General features: G+C 29.6%; 3 protein-coding genes across 5 annotated transcripts in view; all 3 read right to left on the bottom strand.

The window, feature by feature from the left end:
* LOC110656085 (protease Do-like 7) overlaps positions 1–12,992 on the bottom strand; it is a 47,503-nt gene extending 34,511 nt beyond the window's left edge. Inside the window, exons 1-6 of one of the 3 annotated variants that reach the window (XR_009151312.1) lie at positions 12,542–12,992; positions 7,670–7,740; positions 6,661–6,795; positions 3,321–3,379; positions 2,166–2,202; positions 1,118–1,252 (exon numbers count right to left, since the gene is read on the bottom strand). Coding sequence is in view for 2 of the 3 variants with exons in the window: in XM_058153316.1 (XP_058009299.1) it covers positions 1,118–1,252; positions 2,166–2,202; positions 3,321–3,379; positions 6,661–6,795; positions 7,670–7,740; positions 12,542–12,833 (729 nt within the window). In the remaining variant the exon portion in view is untranslated. The remainder of the gene's footprint in view (positions 1–1,117; positions 1,253–2,165; positions 2,203–3,320; positions 3,380–6,660; positions 6,796–7,669; positions 7,741–12,541) is intronic. The other 2 variants (XM_058153316.1, XM_058153317.1) reach the window with 2 other exon arrangements.
* Positions 12,993–13,391: 399 nt separating this feature from the next.
* Positions 13,392–14,712, bottom strand: LOC110656043 (probable aquaporin NIP-type). The gene is made up of 5 exons (XM_021812574.2): positions 14,530–14,712; positions 14,187–14,408; positions 13,870–14,067; positions 13,689–13,750; positions 13,392–13,618 (listed from the first exon to the last, which is right to left on the bottom strand). The coding sequence occupies exons 1-5, from the start codon at positions 14,680–14,682 to the stop codon at positions 13,408–13,410; spliced, it is 846 nt and encodes a 281-aa protein (XP_021668266.2). The 5' UTR covers positions 14,683–14,712; the 3' UTR covers positions 13,392–13,407.
* A 610-nt stretch (positions 14,713–15,322) lies between these two features.
* On the bottom strand, positions 15,323–15,985 carry LOC131183163 (uncharacterized). Its single transcript, XM_058153315.1, has one exon. The coding sequence runs from the start codon at positions 15,983–15,985 to the stop codon at positions 15,323–15,325; it is 663 nt and encodes a 220-aa protein (XP_058009298.1).
* Positions 15,986–22,294: the final 6,309 nt, after the last annotated feature.

The following is a 22,294-nucleotide window of genomic DNA, read 5'->3' as shown; positions in this document are numbered from 1 at the left end:
TTTCTTTATGGTGATTTTTGAATCATAGGTGAAAAATGCATAACCATTCAGTATATTATGCAATGATTGTTCATCATCGCAATCTCATTGAAAAGGAATAAAAGAAAAGAAGAAGAAGAATAAGGCATAAGGTAAAAGAATAAAATAAAATACAAGCCCAAGGCACAAATTTACTTATTTGATTGCTGCATAGAACATATGTGGCATGTTGACTAACAATCTCCATTGATAAATGAGAATCTCCTAATATCATAACGGAGGATATATCCATCTCTTTTATTAGATAATTCTTATTTTCACACATAAATTAATGTGGCATACATCTTAACTAAGTCTGTCTTTTCTTTCTTAAGGCTTGAATTAGTGCATACCTAATATAGAACCACAAAGAATGCTCAAAAGGTAAAAGGAATAAACTCTCAAAATTATATTAATTCTCAATTGTCAATAATAATAAGCTCCACCAAAATACCTAGATAACATAAGTATTTATAATATCCCAAAATATAAAATATGAAACCAATACTAAACCAACTCAAACTTCCTAAATAAATAAAATACTAATGCTTAATTAAATTTCATAAATTTCTTCCTAAAATAGGTTGATCTAAAATCCCTAGTGGAAGGTCCTACATCAATACCTCAAGAACTTACTAACAAGAAGAGCACAAACAAGAGAATGTTATAAAAGTCCTAATAAGCTTTAAATCATTGCAAAAGAGCGTCAAACCAACATTACTCTCCGATATTCATCAACATTTGAGATAAACATAAACTAGCCTAAACCTTATTTGTGGTATAATTATATTGTTGGGTGCAATAGGGCATTGGGGGATAAAGCATATTATCTCTAAAAAATTTTACTTAATCTTAGTTAATTCTCAACCTAAACTAACAACAAAGACAAACATTTTCAACTCATGCTTATACTTAGGATAGAAGAATTAAGACATCTTAATTTTGTTTCTAATTTTTGAGGGACTCATTAAATGAGCAAGGTAAGGGATTTTATTATCCTATAAGCCCAAATTGTCATCTCATTAAGATTATATTCACCAACTATAAGAGTTAGAATCATTTTATAATGAAATAAGCACAAGAAAAATAAAATTCTTACACGCTCTAAAGGTAAAAAGAAGGCTGAAGAACTTGATGACCTGTTGTTCTTGCCCCCAGCATTCAAAGCCACTGCCTTGCCTTGCCGATCAATCACTGGTGAACCACTAGAACCACCTCTAGTTCCAGATGCTGCCTGAAAAATTGTGAAAAAACATACTTCAAAAATACTAAATGAAACAAACTATGCATGTATAAGTTAATTAAAAGCAAAAATAATTGGCTTTCTTTGTTACTGGTATATCCAATGACAAAGTTAACCCATTATGACATGTATATTGATCATCCAAAATGCCCATAATTTACAAAAAGATGAATTTGAAGCCAAAATTATTAGGCAGCTTGCAAAAACACTATAAAGAACATTTGTCAAAGAAATTTATCCAAAACTAGAACACTTTTCTCCATTCTTGAAATAAGAAATTCCATTAATAATTTACATTTGTTTGCAAAACTAGAAGAGAAACTTGAAAAGGAGTCCAATCCAAAAGTTTAAGCCATTTTCATACGCATAAATATTGAAACACATCACAATGCCCTTACCTTGTGCTATCCTTGCAATGATATTGAGTGCTTGGTTGGACAGAATGTTGGGACTTTGCAGGATAAAGTTTACATTTTGTGGTCACTATGAAATAGCAACTAATGTTAAACTATAATTGCTAGATATGAGAAGAACCAGGTATAGATCTTTTGAATGCTTCCAACTATAACATACACCTTGCAGAAAAAGCTACTCACTTTGTCCTCCTTTAACTAATATCCCTTGAGAATGTTTCCCACCAATTCCTAATGATAGTATATAGACTCTTTTTATGAAAATTCTGCCATCCAACCATAAGCTAATTCTTCTCCACAACAACCTAGAAAGTTTTTTCCCAGGGAAGTCTAGCAGCAGAACCTATCTTTCTCACACCCAGAGTGATACCTAGATAGGCAAGCATGAATTGTTGAAATTAACCCAGTCATAGTTAATCTTATTAATGCACCAATGTGACAAAAGGTCCTCTATGTTCTTCATTTAGCAGCACAAAGAACTAACTACTTACTTGAATGTAGAATGTGTTGAAGTCATTATAACCATCTCTGCACCAAATGAGAATCACCATTAACCACAGCAATGAAATGTTGGAAGAACTGATGCTTAAGTGGAGAGAAGTTTTCTACAAGAGACTAACCAGTATAATAAGCAGTAACTAACTCTTCAATTGCAGATTCTCAACAAAGAAAGACTTGAATAAAAGCCATGTCCAGAAGCTAAGAACTTTAATATCACATCCACATTCCAAGTTCATCGAACCACAAGCAAAGCGGACTCAAATAATTAAGCTCAGGCTAGTTCATCCTTACCCTCATTGGTTTAATGTTAAGATGCGCATGTATGTAAATATTTAAGAGAAAAACAGAAAATTATCCTGCTAGATGTAAAGGACAAGGATTTTCTTAAAAACCAGGGCAAATTCAATCTCTGGAATTGACAGGGGCCAAAGACGAGCAATCATGAATATGATGACTCAATTCTTAGGATGTCAACTACAAATAGAAACAAGAAGCACAAATATATTGTAGATACATTGATTGCCAAAGGAAAAAAACAAATCATGTACTTATTTTATTTTTCTTTAATGTTTTCTAAAAATAAATACAAAAAATTTAAATAAAATAAATAAAATCACAGCCTATACACTATGCGGGTTAGTGACTAGTTGGTTTGTAAAAATGCCCTACCCAGTGGTAGTCTCACAAGAGCAGGATCACAAGAAAGGAACTCTAGAGACAATCCTAACCTTCAACTTTTTCACATGGCATTCTTAGATTTCAAACCTACGACCTCTTTGTTACAGCACCAAGCACAATGGCCGTTCATCAAATCGCTTAATGCAATATATATACAGCTAATAGGTGTATGTGGATTTATGTACTAATAAATATATGATTGTAACAACAAAATCTGATGTAGGAGACATATATTGGCTTAATATCATGAAACATGAATCAATGACGCATTTTGAGACATAGGCTTAATATCATGAAAAATGGTAAGAACTGCTGAATTCAACGATGGGAAGACCAATTGTTTAATTAGAAATAATCCATATAATCATCACTTGTTTAAAATCACGTAAATAAAATATGTCACATATTAAAAATGTACATTTTACTCAGAGTAAAGGGCTCAAAAGAAGTTGATAAAATTACGGTACTTTTTATATGTAGGAGCATTTCGATCCAAACGAGCAAGAGTGCCAGCCAAAATGGATACCTGTGATTTAAAGAGAGAGATTGAAAAGGTTATCAGACAGAAGTATCATATAATGACAGAGTAAGCCAGATATTTATATCTCATTCAAATGACTCAAGGAACATAAATTGGACAAAGGAAAGAGAAGCCACCACAACAAACAGAAAGAGAGTTTGAAGTGAGATGAAATTCCTATATTATGTGCAGAAGTCCATTAAAAAAAACAAAGAAAAGAGAAAAGAGAGTACTACTGACAGATACCACTTAGATGAACAAACAGCTTAATTCAGATTGCAATCATAAAACAACAAAGTTATAACACTTTTATTAGATGTAATTTAGCCTTCTCTACAATTAATACAGATTTATGTTAACGTGTAAATAATGATCATAACTAGATTACTGCTAAGTTAATACCATTTTTATCAGTTAAAATAATAAACAGATCTATTATTTAGAGAATTTAATGTTAATAGGGAGTCCTATTTCCTTTTCAGTGGCTGTCTCTGATGCCTGTAGAAGTGCTTCTCATGCATGCTATTGAGACCTTGAATTGAAAAATAATGAATAGCTGCATTTTCTCCTCCTGAGATTTCTTCACTGCTTCCTTACTCTATTCCTTCCCACACTGCTCTATTCTGCCCATTCTTCTCATCCCTTTATATATCAGCACCTAAATTCTCCTACCCTGTTCTCTTTTTCTATTTTGTTCTACATTATACCAGTAGTTTCATTTACTATCTAGGAAACAATTGCATCAACCTATGTAGTTTTCTTTTTATTTTCCTAATATTTTATGACTTTGTAGCCATACCAGATTTAACTAGCCAAATTTTGCAACTTCAACTACAAAAATGAGAATGAGATAGAAAACTTTTAAATTTAGTGCTATCAATAGGGATTTAATTGAGCTTCAACAAGAAGTAACTTTAGAAAATCAAAATGTTTCCTGATGTCTGATTTTGTATATACACCACTAGCCTTTTGGAAAATCCCTTTCACGTGTAAGCAGGTTAAGATTCTGAACTCAAAATAGGTCAAGGGTGGATGTGCTGATGTGGCCTTGATAACTAGTAAGAAATCAAATGGAAAATTCAAAGAGGAATTTCTGATACTGAGATATTATGCAAAAACCAATAGTCCAAGCCATTACCATATACAACTAACTACATAGATAAATAAATGGATGCAAAGAATGGTACTATAAATATAGCCATTAAGATGTGAAAAACACCTGCAAAGTTAATTATTGGGTATCCAAGTTCTAAATTTACACCCACTACAATAGTAATGCAATCAGTGTTTTCACCATGCATTTAAGAGAATAGTTAATGCAGAATAGGAAGATGACATTCCTAAATTCTAATACAATTTAGGAATTATATTTCATATAAAATTAGGAAATTAAGAGTTCTATTATTTAGTAATTTTATTATTATTAGGTCAATTATTTAGGAATTTTATTATTTCCTAATTTATTTTGATTTAATTTAGTATGCCTGATTAGGATTGAATTAGGGTTCTAAAATCCTAATATGATTGGGATTCGTAATTCTATAAATAAGACTTAGGGTTTCTATTGTTTAGACAAGCTTTGTTATAACAATTTTATAAGATTAATAATATTTTGGAGAATTAGTTCTCTTTTCAAGGATTGGTCCTTGATTTCTTTGTTCTTTCTTCTTTGTTTATTCTACATCAATTTTGGCATCAGAGCACTTACTAGATTTTTGCCATGTCAACAGAATTTGACAACGAAGTTTGAATTTTCTAGAGGAGGTACGTTTTCTTATTTGAATATCATTAACACTTATATTGAGAGGCTAGAAGAGGAGATCAATTACTACAAAAATATTCTAGAAGAAATTAATTATAACATTAGATTTCATACGGGTCAATTACTATCTCTATGTCATTGGATAAATAATTATAGTTATAAAGGTGATCGTGAAATGTGTTCTTTCTTACGCGGTGAATATCAAGAGGTCAAACAGATTTTACTAGATAAAGAAAGGAAATATAAAACTTTACTATAATTGTTACAAGTCAAGGAAAGAGAGCTTGAAGAATGCAGGAAAGAACTTGTGATTTCAAGTGTGAAAGAACTGAATGCACAGCTTGATAAGTTCTCCAAAGTAAAGCTTAATGAGTTATCAAAAGTAGAATAAGAATTTAATGAATTATCAATAGCTTTGCAGGGACTTAAAGAAATTCAAATTATAAATCAGGGAAAGAAGCTTGACATTGAAGATGAACAAGAAGAAGAATTCAAGGAGCAGCTTGAAGACGAGAATGAAAAGTATGAGATTGAAGGATCCAATTATTTGAGTCTTGAACATTCACATGTTGAAGAATCTATTTTAGCGCAAGAAGTTGATGAAAATGCACAAGCAAAACTTGGGGAGGATAAATTGTAGAACAAAGAAGATCAATCTATGGAAACTTCAATGGAAATTGAAGAAAATCAAGTTATCCCTAATGATTTGAAGAGCCTTTCAACTGTTAATAAGATTAATTTTATTTGTCCAAATCCTTTTAGAGATGCAAAGGAAAGCATGAAGTGTTTGATTTCAAGCTTGTTGTTACCATACAATAAGGAAGAGTTTATTGTTTTCTTAATGCAGTTTCTGATTCTCTCACACTTCAAGACTCAAGGACGAATTTTTTCCAACCAGGGGAGAATAATGCAGAATAGGAAGGTGATATTCCTAATACAATTTAGGAATTATATTCCATGTAAAATTAGGAAATTTACTTGTTTTATTCTTTAGGAATTTTATTCTTATTAGGTCTATTATTTAAGAATTTTATTATTTCCTAGTTCATTTTGGTTTAATTTAGTATTCCTAATTAGGATTAAATTAGAGTTTTAATAAAATCCTAATGTGATTAGGATTCCTAATTCTATAAATAAGACTTAGGGTTTCTATTGTTTAGACAAGCTTTATTATGATAATTTTTATGAGATCAATAATATCTTGAGAATTAGTTTTCTTTTTCAACGATTGGTCCTTGATTTTCCCGAGTTCTTTATTCTACTTTATTTATTCTACATCAATTGTCTATCATGCCCCAAATTTCAGTCCCGTACTGTGGTGATGCAGAAACAAATGTTACGAGCAATAACAGAAATCAATGTAGTTGCGAATACAATTTTTGCCCTCTCAAAGTCAAAACATGAATGCTGTCCACTGGCCAAGTTGAAAGTGTACATCCTTACCAAGCTTTGCAAAAAGTAATAAAGCATTCAGATTGATAGGAAGGGAGAATGGGAGAGTGATCCACTTATATGAAGTAAATACCTTCTCGTTACTATCGTTGCCAACAACTCTGATTTCCAGTCCAACACAAGCAGCCTCAGGGACAAGAGGAATCTCCTCATAGTTTAGAAATTGTATTGCACCAGGATCATAACGAAAGAAGCCAAAATCATGGACCTAGGGAAAAGTGAAAAAACTGTTTGGAAGCAAACATATCACACAAATAAATGCAACAAAGTTAAGCAGGATATGTATGTATCTTCTAGACTAATAGTACTACTAGGGTCAGCATGGGGAAGGAAATGCACAGACAATAATACATGTCTTTTCCAAGCAAATAATCTTACAATCATGATGTATTTAGCATTATCTACATTGTCCATGATATTTAGACTTTAGAAACTAATTCTAAATACCATGAACTTCTCGATCCAAATGGCACGTAATCTTAATATTAATAAAAAAAAATAAGTGATATATTTTAATACATTGTCCCCCATTTTGTGTAAGATGTTTGAACCAATATACAAGGACCTTGCAAAGAGGTAAATATAACAAGCAGATGTAAAGCTATTAGCAAAGCCCCCATCCCTCAATCATGAGAGAAACAATAACATAAGATACCAATCGACAAACTGATCTTTTTTTGGTTAATTGAAAAAAAGTTTGCAATGCTTACTTTTCATCATAAGAAGACAACTATGGTGCTTCTAGTTAGGTTCTAGACCTAATCCTTGACCTTGAAACCAATTTTCTTCAAATTGTACATTCAATTTTGATTTATATGCTTACTCCAACTGAAGAAAGTGCCACGAACATATCTTGAGCACTAATAAATGTTTTTCTTTCAAATACTCTATATTAATAAGTCAAGGCATACCTGTTCTTGTTTCTATTAATTTGTATTGAAGTTTATTTCCACCTTTCCATGGTAGATTCTTTTTTCTCCACACTAAATTTTTATCCTTTTTCGCCTAAAACAGAAAACATTCTACAAATTTTTGTCCAATGATTTGTGAAAGGCAAATGAAAACAAAAAGAGTAAACTCACTGGATCCCGGTATATAGGATACACAGGAATTTCTTCGTGGTTCACAAATATAGCCTGTGCAACTACTGGGCCTACAACACCAGAAAATAGGTATAGATGTTAAATTAAAAAAAAAATCACAATAAGATCATCAACCTAGGTTTTAGACTTTTGGGCAAAAAAATATAATTATATATTGCTATGGACTACTTGATCACAAGCACCCTACATATACTAGGCATAAAAACTTTAAAGTCATTCTCCGTATCAATATTTTCTTTGAAAAAGAAAAAGAAGAAGAAAGACAAAAGTGGAAGGCAAATGAAGTGAGCAGAAACTGAATTAACATGTTTAGAAACAAGGCAATGTAACATTCATAAGGTTTTGCATCAATTCATGTAATTGCTAACAAACAAGGTGCATCAATGTGTCTATACTATATGGATTCGAATATTTGAAAAATCTCGGTTAAGGCTAGAGTAACATTTTAATAATATAAAACAGAGCAAAATCCTAACTGGCCTTTTAAAAAGTAATTGGAAATGCCCTAAAAAATTAATTGGAAAATTCCTAAATGAATCCAAATCCTATTTTTCACATAATCCACTTCATTAAAACATTTTCTTCTCAATTTGGTGCATCCTTTGACTCTTTTATTTTGAAATCAAGTGGCATTCCAGACCAAATTTTCATTCTTAGAATTTAATCCATCTTCTCAATCAAAGTAGGCCATCCACACTAGAAAATATAGGATGATCTGCCATGAAAATGCTTATTTATGAAATTGTTTTAAAATTGAACCCTAGTCAATAATCAGGACTATACTCATTTGTGATTTGTCAATCAAGCCATCTCCCAATCAAGATTAAAATAAATATATTATTTCCCTTTTAACTTCTTTGCAATATCTATTTCCCCTTATTTTTCTTTCTTATTCTTTATTTTTTCAAATTTATTTCTTTTTTCTCCATCATAACTTCTCAATTTTTTTCCCTTTAATGTTAGTTGCATTTTTTGCAACCAAAGAAATTGCATTTTAACTTTTTCTAAGTTACTTTCCACATTTTTTTTCTGGATACCATAAAGTTTCCTTCTCATTCTCATCTTACAAGGATTAATCTACAGTTATAGAAGTTAAGATTTTTCTACTTATATTTCTTCTCTTTTAAACACATGCATTGACTTTGTAACTTTTCACCCTTTTTTCGCTGGAAAGTTAGTTGCATTTTTTACATCCTAAATGCATTGCATTTTTAACACTTAAAATGCATTGCATTTTTAACTTTCTGTAAGTTACATTAATAGTTTTCATTGATAGCGTAGTTACATTCAGAGTTATGCAACAAGTTTGTATCAATCATATAACCTTCATCTTTTATTCTTTAGATGATATTGATTTAAAAAAGTTAAAATAGATATTCTATAAAAAAAAAATAGTAATTACCATAAATTTAAAGTAAAAAAATTATCAATAGAAAGGACCACACTAAATCCCAAAAGGGTACATAATTAAAAGTCCCCTAATATTTAACCAACATACACTTTACCCTCTTACCTTATTATTTCAAATTCTATTTGGGTTCTGTTTTGAATTAATAAAAAATTAGAAACCCAAATATATAGTAAAATGGCCATTTCAATTTTCAATAGAAATTTGCTTTACCCCATTAATTAAGCCATTTGCATACTATTCTAAAGTTGGGCAATTAAGTATTAAAATAATTAATTTAAATAATATAATTGATAAATATGTTATTTTATGAAGTAAAATAATAGGAATATAAATATTGAAATAATATATATATATATATATATATATATATATATATATATATATATATATATATTCTGTTAACATATATAAAAAATACAAAAAAAAAAATTGTTTAGGTCCCCACGAGGTTGGGAGTTCACTTCCCATCCTCGCTCGGCCCCCTCTTATAGGGAGAAGTTCTCCCCCACCCCAATCCCCGCCCCTACGGGGAAAGAAATTGGGGATTCTTGCCCTGTTAAGGGTGGATCCCCAAGGTTAACGAGGAGTCCCCTCTGTCTTGTCATCGCTAAGTTTAGCATTTAACTGAGAAATTTAGCTGGTATTATTTAATATTATGTGATTAAAAATAAAAATATAACATGGTTATAGAATATAAAATTGTATTTAAAATAAATTAAATTTCAATCTTTTGAATGTGCGAGTAAAGTACCAATTAAATTTTAAAATGCAATATTAAAACATTGCAAAATTTTAAAATGTTAGCCAAATTAAATTTGGTATTTGCTTGCGTAATATCAATAACTGAGCAAGAAATAAACATCAATTCCATAATAATAATAATAATAATAATAATAATAATAATAATAATAATAAAGGTTAATTACATTCTACCTCTAAAGTTTGACCATAATTACTAGTAGGTCCCCACTGTTTTACATTCAAATTATGGCATTTATATGCTTTAATTTTATGCATTGTATAACACTTCCATTAAGATTTATAATATTTTTCTATTAATCAATCCAAAAAATGATAATCAAATGCTTTACACTTAGTGGAATCTCTAAAGCAGCCCTCTTTATTATTCTTCTTCTGCTTTTTCCTTTTCTTTTTCTATTTTTTTTTTAAGTTCTTCAAATTTGATTATTAATTTCTTGGCTCAATTGTTATATATATATATATATATATATATATATATATATATATATATATATATATATATATGTTGCCATTTTCTTTGGTCATTTGATTTAATTGGCAAAGTAAATTTTATCTTTTAAAAAATTAATGGTTTTGTTTAAACATGAAGGAGCTTTTTTTTTTTTTTTTTCCTTTTACAGCTTATTTGGTTCAATTCCAAAGCACAAAATTTTGTGAAATTTAATTGAATTTAATGTTTTATATGTTCAGTTTGAAAATAGAAATAGAATTCAATTCTATGAACTAGTCATAACTAAAACCAATTCCTATCAAATTTGATAAAATTTAAAATGAATTTCACAAAACTTACATAAGAACATTTTTTCAACTAAAACGCCCTTATCAAAAAATTTATCTCAGCCATTCATCTTTTGTTTAACCATATCTCAATTCTGCTTAAATGGTTTAATATCAATCAATGTGCCCTTGTGTATGTCACAATATGAAATTGTTGTTCAAAATACACATGCCTTAAATTCTTCCTTAAAATACGCATACCTTAAATTATACTTGAATGCCATAAATTGTTGTTTAAAATACAAATGTCAGAAATACCATTAATATCATTATTAATATAAGATATTTTATATTTGCCTAACTTTTTAATATTTAATCTTATTATGCATTTAGTAATGGTACTATTATGTTGTTGTATAAATTCTTATATTATGAGACATATAACTTTATTTTATATTTATTACTACATTGTTAGGTCCATATATTTGTTAATTGTTATAAATTTATTAGGTATATAATTTTTTTGAATTTTGTAGAAAATTAAAATTTTTTAATTTGAGTCCTGAGATTAGTTTAGGAAATGAGGACAATTAAATTTCAATTATGAAATTATACCAAATATGAATTATATGGAATTCAATTAAATTATGCATTTAAATTATGTCATACCAAATAGTGAAATTCATTTCAAATGAAAAAATTCCAAAGTTTTTAGTAGAATTAAACCAAACACTTTGTTAATGCTTTTAATTAAAATTTCAAACAAAATGATGGAGCCAAAGATGGATCTGCAATGTGGAACAAAGGGGACACTTGCCCCTACTACCTCCAAAGAGATCCTTTAAAGTTATACGGTGATTTTTTTTTTTTTTCTCTTTAATTCTTGAGGTTTGCCTCCACATTTAAGATTTTATATTTGCTCCATGCTTTTTTCACTTAATAACCTGAATTTGTCCACAAAATTAAAATTTTAAATTATTATTAAAATTTATTTGCAATTACTTAAAAGTAAATGGTATATTTTGACTTAAATGAAAACGATTATTAGAATATTTAAAGTAAAGGAAAACTATATATTACACATTGTTTACTAGTTTATTTTAATTTGATCTTAACTTTTTATCTTAATAATTAAAATAAACAATTCTATCAAATTTTTTATACATACTAAGTTTAACTTTAAATTGTTTATTAATATTTTTATTTTTTCCTTTGTCTATCTTAATCTTAATTTGTAGTATTATTTTTTTTCACAATTATTATAAAAAAAAAATTCTTAAATGAGCAGAACAAAATTTAAATCTCACCCATAATAATTTCTTATTACTTAATATTATGTTAAAATGTAATATTATAATAATATTAATTAAAAACGTTGCGTTAATCTAATAGATAAAAGTAAAATTAACTTTGAACATAAGTTAAAATGTCTCCTCCTTCAATATTTGAAAGCAAATTAATTAATAGAATTTTAATTATAGAATGAAAATATAAAAATATTGAAAAAAATGTGAAAAGTAATAAAAATAATATTTTAAATTTATTTTATATTTGAATATAAAATTAAAATTATGAACATTATGCTATTATGTGCACACATACGTGCATATATATTATCCCACTAATATAATTTTCTAAATCCGTTTAGATGGAGCTGAGTTTTATATAATAATTATTTTGTTATAAAAGTTTTATATAATAATAGTAATGTCATTTCAAGTCCCGTTATAATAATAATAATAATAATAATAATAATAATTATTATTATTATTATTATTATTATTATTATTATTATTTAGAAGTCCCTTTAATGTTTAAAATATGTATTTTTGAACGGAGAGAACATATAGTAGATATAATGAAAATACAAGAACGTAATAAAAATAAAAAAAAAATCAAAACAACGTTGGTAATAATAAAAATAATAATCATCGAAATTAAAATAATCACGAGTAACACACCAGGCTTAACGACGTGGCGATTGGTGAGGATGATGCCACGTTGCTTATCGACGACGAACCCCGTGGCGGAGCCAAAGGAGGAAAGTTCGGTGTCGAAGGAGCGACAGGCAGTAATACGCAGCACCACCACGGCGGGAACCACCTTGTTGATAGTCTCTCTCCAATCCTCGGCGGTGTCCACCTTCTCTCGAAACGGAGAGCCGTTGTCCCTGCAAAAATCCTCCACTTGGTCGTGCTCGTCGTCACTCGATTGCAGCCTCATAGACTCCATCTCCGATTCCAATTTCTCCATTGAACGTGAATGCGAATCTTCCTTCTCTCTTCTTCTCTAAGGAAAAATTAGCTTGACTTGGGATTTTGGAGTCTTCGTTTTCTTATTTATGTTTTTGCTGTTTGTCTTCTTCGTCGTCGTCGTCAACCAATAGAAAATAATAATTAATAAAATTGCTAATTACAAAGACTCGCGCAAGTCACCATTTACTTTCCAAAATATTAAAAATAAATAAATAAAATTTAACAATATTGTTCTGATTGCATATTTTAATTTTCTATTCAATTGTTGGTATGGTCCAATATTTAACAGTTTTTTATATAAAGTTAACTCAAAATTTGAGTTGGAGACCTTAAAATAATTTTAATATTATTAAATTAAATTTAATTGTTAAAAAATTAAGAATTAAAAAAAAAAAAACCATTCTACACAAATTCAGGATGTATTCAATATCATAATGAATGCTGTAGAGCTCAGGTTTGGGTAATTCATTCCAACAAAAAGCAATACTTGAATATTTTCTCATAACAGGAGGGATTTTAAAAAAAAAAAAAAAAAAAAAAAAAAAGAATTTTGCTCAAGAATGGATGAATATTTAATTCCTTGAATTGCTGTTTTTGAGGATTCCCTTGTTAGCTAACTCATCGAGTGGCTTTTCTGGAGTTCTGAGCAAGTTATAAGCAAAAGCTCCTGCTATGGCTCCAACAATTGGGCCCACTATATACACCCATAATCCTGTGTATACGTGCTTAACTATTGCTGGCCCAATGCTCCTTGCTGGGTTCATCGATGCTCCTGAAACCGGCCTGCAAAATACCATATTGATCAATTTGACGAATACATTCAATACTATGTACAAAGATAGATGAAAATTACCCTGCGACGAATACATTCAATAGTATAGTCATGCCAACACCAATGCCTCCTAGCTCTCCCACCTGTGAAAAAGTAAAATTTTGACGAATACATTCAATAGTATAGTCGCATATTATGGCTCATTTTGCCAAAGAAGCATACTAGTAACTTAAAAAAATGAGATGGGGTTGGAAAGACAAACCGCTCTATGATCAGTGGTAGTGCCAGAGATAACAAACATGAGGAGGAAGGTGATGATGATTTCTATAACTAATGACTGCACATTTGATCCAACTGGTACTGTTCCAAAGTATGCATTTGGAGTTACATCAAACACTAAAGCTAGTGTGCCACTAGCAAGAATTGATCCCAACACCTGAGCAACTATGTATAAGGGTACCTACAACCATCAAACACGCATTTAGCCAATGAGTAATCAAAATATTTACTCCAAAATGAACTACCTCTTATAGATGACAAACTTTTTACCTTTGGAATTTAATGTTTCAAGAGACTCACCTCCCGGAAAGGAAATCGGCGAAAAATAGCAGAAGTGATAGTGACGGCAGGATTGAAATGTGCTCCAGAGATATGACCAACTGTATAGATCATAACCATTACTATTAGACCCCAAGTCACACTTATGCCTGGGAAGGTGACAGAGCCATAGATCTTGTTCACAGTAACGACTCCACAGCCAGCAAATACCACAAAATAGGTGCCAATAACCTCAGCTATCAGCTGAAAAAATAAATAATAAATAATAAATACCCACAAGCAATACCCAACGAACACATTGGCTATCTGCATATGCAAAACTACATATGAAAATTAAACAAATAATTAAATAGGTCTAACTGACCTTTTGTGTGATGCTCACAAAAGAAGTTGATAGGCAAGGACCAACAGTGTTGTTAGCACTTGCGTCAGCGGTGGTAGATGGGGGTAGGCCTTGTTCAATCTTGGAAACCTCCTCCTCCTCCTCTTCAATTATATCTGCATGCGCTGTGGCCATTGTTAAAGATAGAGAGAAGGGTACTGCCGCGAGGAGTACAGGTAGGGAATGGTATAACAAGAATTCGCTTCTCTAATAATGAGGGTTTTGGGGGATAAATATAAATAGTTAGAGTTAATTACTGGATATGATTATCCACTCATGATTTTTAATTAGGGTATTGAACTTGGTGGAGTCTATCATTTGTTATCTGAAGATGTTAGTTTTCTTTTTCAAATATGATAATTTGGAGGTGGTTTTTCTTTTGCTTCTATTATTAAAAACCAACTAGTAATTCGCCATATTTTAATTTATATTTTTAATTTTAATAATATTTAAAAAATTTTAATTAGAGTGACTAACATTTTTTCAAATTATTATTATGGTACTCTAATAAAATAAAAAAATTCAATAGATTAAACAATTGAAATTTTAAACATTAATTTATATAAATTATAATTAATTTAATTAATTTTTAATTTTAATTAACCCAAGTAATCATTAAAACATACCTTTATTAATAAGTATAACAACCAATTAAGCTATGTAAAATCATTATCCCACTAAACTTATTTTTTTAATTTAAAAGTTAAAATTTTGGGCTAAAAATTAATTTAACACTAGTCATTTTATCAATACTCAACTCAACTCAACTAAGCCTTTATCCCAAAAATTTGGGGTCGGCTATATGGATTCGCTTTTTCCACTCTGAACGATTTTGGGTTAAATCCTCATAAATGTGTAATGCTTCTAAGTCATGCTGTACTACTCTCCTCCAAGTCAATTTAGGTCTACCCCTTTTTTTCTTTCTATCCTCTAGCCTAATGTGCTCTACTTGTCTAACTGGAGCCTCCGTATGTCTACGCTTCACATGACCAAACCACCTCAATCTCCCTTCTCTCAACTTATCTTCAATTGGCACCACTCCTACCTTTTCTCTAATACTTTCATTACGGACTTTATCTAGTCTAGTATGGCCACTCATCCACCTTAACATTCTCATCTCTGCAACTCTTATCTTAGATGCGTAGGACTCTTTCAGTGCCCAACACTCACTACCATATAGCATAGCCGATCGTATGGCTGTACGGTAAAATTTTCCTTTTAATTTATTGGGAATCTTACGATCACATAAAACTCCCGTGGCACGTCTCCACTTCAACCATCCGGCTTTAATCCTATGACTAACATCCTCCTCACATCCCCCATCTACTTGAAGGACTGAGCCTAGATATTTAAAGTGATTACTTTGGGACAGTGCCACTCCATTCAAACTAACTCCTTCCCTATCACCAGTTTGGCCTTCACTGAACTTGCAATGCATGTATTATGCCTTCGTTCTACTTAACTTAAAACCCTTTGACTCTAGAGTACTTCTCCAAAGTTCTAGCTTCCTATTGACTCCTTCTCGTGTCTCATCTATCAGAACAATATCATCCGCAAACATCATGCACCAAGGAATACTCTCTTGTATATGTTTCGTCAGTTCATCTAAAACTAATGTAAAAAGGTAAGGGCTTATGGCTGATCCTTGGTGTAATCCAATTGAGATCGGAAAATCTCTTGTGTCCCATCCCACTGTGCGCACAATAGTAGTTGCTCCTTCATACATATCTTTCAATACTTGTATATATCTAATAGATACCCTCTTTTGTTCTAACGCATTCCATAAGACCTCTCTTGGAACACTATCATAAGCCTTCTCCAAATCAATAAAAACCATGTGTAGATCTTTCTTCCCATCTCTATATTTCTCCATCAAGCTTCTAATGAGAAAGATCGCTTCCATAGTTGAACGACCAGGCATGAAACCAAATTGATTGAGAGAGATAGAAGTATCATGATGTAGTCGATGCTCCACAACTCTCTCCCACAACTTCATAGTATGGCTCATGAGTTTAATTCCCCTATAGTTTGAGCAACTCTGTATGTCTCCCTTATTTTTAAAAATAGGTACTAAAATACTCTTCCTCCATTCATCAGACATTTTCTTTGAGTTTAGAATCTTATTAAATAATTTAGTTAACCATGCCACTCCCATATCTCCCAAATACTTCCACACTTCAATTGGTATTTCATCGGGTCCACAGGCTTTACCTACTTTCATTCTCTTAAGTGCTTCCTTTACTTCTAAAGATCTAATCCTTCTAGTATAATTTACATTCTTTTCTATTGTTCTATAATCTATATTCACGCTATTTCCATTTTGACTATTATTAAAGAGATCATTAAAATAATTTCTCCATCTTTCTTTAATGTCCTCATCTTTCACCAACACTTTTCCTTCTTTATCCTTAATGCACCTAACTTGATTGAGATCTTGACATTTCCTTTCTCTACTCCTTGCTAATCTATAAATATCTTTCTCCCCTTCTTTAGTTCCAAGTTTCTCATATAACTTTTCAAAGGCCTGTGCTCTTGCTTGACTAACTGCCTTTTTTGCCTCTTTCTTTGCTATCTTGTACTGTCCATATGCCTCATTATTATCACATTTAGGTAATTTCTTATACCATTCCCTTTTTCTCTTCACTGCCTTTTGTACTTCCTCATTCCACCACCATCTCTCTTTTGAGGGTGGTCCATGTCCTTTAGACTCCCCAAGTACTTTTCTAGCTACTTCTCTAATCTTTGATGCCATCTGTATCCACATATCATTGGCCTCCATATCTAGCTTCCATACTTCGGACTCAAGAAGCTCATTTTTGAACTTCACTTGCTTTACTCCTTTGAACTCCCACCACTTTGTTCGAGCTACACTATTTCTTCTGACCTTACTTGAATTGTTCCTAAACTTGACATCCAAGACCACCAACCTATGTTGACTTGTTAAAGCTTCTCCTGGAATGACCTTGCAATCCTTCCATAGAGCTCTATTTGTCTTCCTGGTTAAGAGGAAGTCGATTTGGCTTCTATGTTGCCCGCTTTTGAAAGTCACTAAATGTGACTCTCTTTTTATAAAGTAGGTATTTGCTAGTATTAGGTTGTATGCCATAGCAAAATCCATGATGCTTTTTCCCTTCTTATTTTGATTGCCAAAACCAAAACCTCCATGAACATTCTCATAACCTTGCCTATCACTTCCTACATGTCCATTCAAATCTCCACCAATGAAAACATTCTCTTCATTCGGTATGCTTTGCATTAAATCATCCATATCTTCCCAAAACCTTTGTTTACTCTCACTGTCTAGTCCTATTTGTGGGGCATAAGCACTAACTATATTTATTGTTTCTCCGTCTAATACTAGCTTTACTACTATAATTCTATCTCCTACTCTTTTCACAGCTACTACTGCGTCTTTCAATGTCCTGTCTATGATTATACCCACTCCGTTCTTGTTTCTATCCTTTCCGGTAAACCACAATTTGTACCCTGAATTACCCACTTCCTTACTTTTCTCTCCTACCCATTTAGTCTCCTGAATGCAAGCAATATTCACCCTTCTCCTTTCCAAGGTATCCACAAGCTCCATTAATTTTCCTGTAAGTGATCCAACATTCCAAGTACCAACCCTGATCCTCCTCCTATCCTGCTCCTTCCTAATTGGTCTCCTTCTATGATATCTTCTATTATTTTCTATGTCTATCTTGTGTTACATTCCACTATTTGTTCTATTATCTCTTATGGACTAACTTCTTTACCCACACCCGTCCATGATGTGGGAACCCTTGCTCACTTAACACCACACCGGGCGCGGCATGCGCGTCGCTTTCGGTGAACGCCCTACACCCTTGCATATTTATCACTACACCCGGGCTCCGATGTAGCGCGTCGTTAGTAGAGGACGCCCCAACGTTTATATCATTTGAATCCATATCATAGGGTGTGACGAAATTTTTACGCTGGTTGTCACCTACCGCAACCCTCCTCCTTTATCCGGGCTTGGGACCGGCTAAGCGCAAACTACTTAGGCGGAGTTAGTCATTTTATCAATGCGTTACATAAATTATTTATTATTTAATAATATAAATTTATATGTATTTTTTCATTTTATATTTTTATAATTGTATTATAAAATTTTGAATTAATTATAAATTTATTTTAAATATGATAAATAAATAAGTTGATTAATATATTATTTTTAAATTACGAATAAAAGCTAACTATTATCTTTATATTTTTTAGACATTAAATTATTTTAAACTCTAAATTTTTTATAAGAATATCATTTTTTGAAGCATAATATATATTTATACACACAAAATAGATGAGATTCGACAAAGAGTTTATCAAACATAAATATCAAGATTTTGAAAATTAAATAATAATAATTAAAATATAATTATATAAAGGACAATTACATTATTAAAACCAGCCAGTAAAAAGAGGGAGATTTTAATAAGTATTATATTTAATATCTAACAAAAATAAAAATAAATTTATTTTCTAATATTAATAAATTTTATTAAATTTTAAAATTTAATAAATAATAATTATTTATATTTTTTAATTAGTTTTATATATATATATTTAATATATTTTTTAATCTAAAATTTAAAAATTATTTGCATATCAATTAATCACTATCAATATTCTTTACCAAAGATATTTTTTATCAGTTAGTTTATACAAATCAGCAAAAAATAATGATAATTGACTTATTTTTAAGTTTATGTATATGTTTCAACTTTAATATATACTAGTCATTTTGTCATAAATTATTTATTATTTTATTTTTTAAATTAATTTATTAAATATTTTCTATATTTTTTATTTTCATAATCATATTATAAAATTTTGTTATAATAAAATTTTTAATTAATTATAATTTTATTTAAATTGTTGATAAATAAATAACTTATTATTTTTTAAATTAATTGATATAGTCATATATCAATAAACTGTTAAAAAAAGTAAGAGAAAAAGAAGAAAAAAAAAATTTCACGACAATTTTTGAAATATGATTATTAAAATTTGTAGGCTTTAAATATGAGAAATTTTTATAAAATATATATTTAAATTTTATAAATAATTTTTTATTGAATAATTATTTAAATATATATATATATATATATATATATATATATATATATATATATATATATATAAATTACTATTTTTCTAAATCTAACTGAAATTTTATCTAAAAAAATATTATTTTTTAGAGATATATAGTTAATATGATAAACATAATTTTATAATATTTAATGTTGTAATTTTAAGAATTTTAAAATTCTTAAAAGATATAGTAAAAAAATTTTAGATAATTATTATTTTTTTAATAAGATAAAATTTTAATAGTTGAAATTTGAAAATATTTAAATAAAAAGTTGATATTTAATATGATAAGATAATTTTTAATTAAAAAATATATAAAAATTATTTTTTTTAAAAAAAGGAGTCATATGGTGATTTTTAAGCTTCTTACTAATATAGGTATCACACTACAACATAGCTAATATATATATATATATATATATATATATATATATATATATATATATATATATATATATATATATATATATATATATATATATATGATGTGCATATGAATTTTTCATAATCACGGAAAATTAATTTCATGCGAGTTCAATATAATCATCAACAAATAAAATATATTCAAAATTTGATTTTTTTAATGGAGAGATTAATAGTCACATATATTCCAATATCATCCATGAGCCAAAAGAATGCTAACAATTGTAAAGTTTTTAATAATATAATTCTCTATAATAATTAATTTTTTAAAATTTTAATAATTTATTTCACTATTTTATTAATAAAAATGAGTCGTAAAATATCAAAAATGGATTTGATATTATTTTATTGAATAGTATGATTTTATATACCTAACATACGTGGAATCAGATTTTGACAGTATATATCCTTCGGGAATGTTGGTGCATCATACGACGTCACTTTAATCTTATGCATGCCGAGGTCTAACAAATTAGGCAGGCAGCACACATTCACCCCCATATTCATCCATTTTACTGGGCTGTTTCGATTCTAAGTTCGATTCTGTCTAAGGATCGAAATTGAAATTAAACCTTCAAGAATCAGAATTTGAATTAAATTTTAGTTTTGGTTTCAATTAATTGTAATGCAGAATATGATTTGTGGAGAGTTATATTAAATATGTTAATTTGTATTAGGCTGATAATATTATCATATAAGATTTTATATTATAGTTCGATTCAACTCTGATTAAATTTACCGGTTTTTAGACCAAACCGAGTCTGAAAATTATGTTCAAAAGAGTAAAAATAATATTAAATAATAATAATAATAATAATAATATCAAAATATTAATATTAATATATATATATATATTCCTTAATAAATATATTATATTATATTTATTTCTTAATTATATAATATTTAATTAAAATACACATATATAATTAAGAACTAAAAGGTATGATATATGATTTACTAAAATGTGATTGAGTCATATAACTCATAACAATAAGATGATTTAGTGCATCTATATAAATAAAATCATTAAAAAAATATAGCAAAATAAAATTATGAAATTATATATGTACACACATATAATTAAGGATAAATTAAATTATATATTACAATCTTAATTATATATATATATATAATTTTATTAAAATTATATAATATATTTAATATAAATTTTTCAATTTAGTATGATTTTGGTTTAGTTCTCGATAATATTCAAAATGAAATCAAAACTATGAATATACATGGGGTTATGTATGAGGAAAATTGAAACTAACCTAATTCAAACATTACCATAGAAATGAAACTGTGGAGGCCGTGACAAGCACGTTCACGATTTGGCTAGATGCCAATGTTCCACCTGCAAAGTGAGTGTCAATATCTGATAGCTTCCCATCCATTTCCACCTTATCACCAGAATGCCTTGTTTCAAGAAAAAAATCAAAATATTGCTACAGAGAGTAAATTTCTTCCTCAGATGACTAACTGTACTCTCTCTCTAGAGTAACTCTTTCTCCTTTAAGAATTTTTAATGTATCAAAACAAAAACAAGGATATATTAGTTGGGTAGGTGCATATGCAAGCAACGGCTTTCAACTGCTTTGAATTCAAAATTCCCAATTCTCATGATTAATTCTACTTATGCTGCCTACTTGTTAGAATCATATGACAAATGATGCTTAAACAGGAGCCAGGCAGCCTAACTGGCCCCCAGACCCAGAGGAAGTTGAGAAAAGAAGAAAAAAGTATTTGAAACTAATTTTTATTAATACACCAGAATGATGATGCTGACTTCATGCCTATCATTCTTGAAAACTAGGCCACCCCTTTCTACTTCCACTTATCTATCACTGTCATTATCAAGAAACTGCCACCATAATAGCTCAGGGATTTTAATTCTAGGTCATTCCATGTATAATTTGGATATGCATCCATTATTCAGGTGTAAAAATAAATGAAGAACAAGCATATCCTTGCGAAGTTTCAAAGATATAGCTGCCAAAAATCTCTCAAAATTTCTGCTTGTTCTGTAAACAAAGCTTGCGATAATAAACATGATCGCAAAAATTATTGCATGATTCTAATCCTGGCTTGAAGGTACAAGGAAATTGAAATTGATTAGAAGACATTAACATACTGTGCGTTCAATGAGCTTCACATGAGCTTATCAATGATGCCTGTTTCCAGATCAAATAAAGTATATTCCCTAACTCAATGA

This window comes from Hevea brasiliensis, chromosome 9, assembly GCF_030052815.1.
Source record: "Hevea brasiliensis isolate MT/VB/25A 57/8 chromosome 9, ASM3005281v1, whole genome shotgun sequence".
Lineage (NCBI taxonomy): Eukaryota > Viridiplantae > Streptophyta > Magnoliopsida > Malpighiales > Euphorbiaceae > Hevea > Hevea brasiliensis.
The sequence above is the reverse complement of the archived record's forward strand: the minus strand, read 5'-3'. Positions and strand labels throughout refer to the sequence as shown.

What these genes read in the sequence shown, in the direction of transcription:
- LOC110656043 (XM_021812574.2), bottom strand. Translation starts at nt 14,682, where the DNA reads ATGGCCACAGCGCATGCAGATATAATTGAAGAGGAGGAGGAGGAGGTT. An exon ending in CTACCACTGATCATAGAGCG is followed by an intron (nt 13,751 to 13,869) that starts GTTTGTCTTTCC and finishes ACTTTTTCACAG; the next exon opens with GTGGGAGAGCTAGGAGGCAT. An exon ending in TTGAATGTATTCGTCGCAGG is followed by an intron (nt 13,619 to 13,688) that starts GTAATTTTCATC and finishes GGTATTTTGCAG; the next exon opens with GCCGGTTTCAGGAGCATCGA.
- LOC131183163 (XM_058153315.1), bottom strand. Translation starts at nt 15,985, where the DNA reads ATGCATTGCAAGTTCAGTGAAGGCCAAACTGGTGATAGGGAAGGAGTT.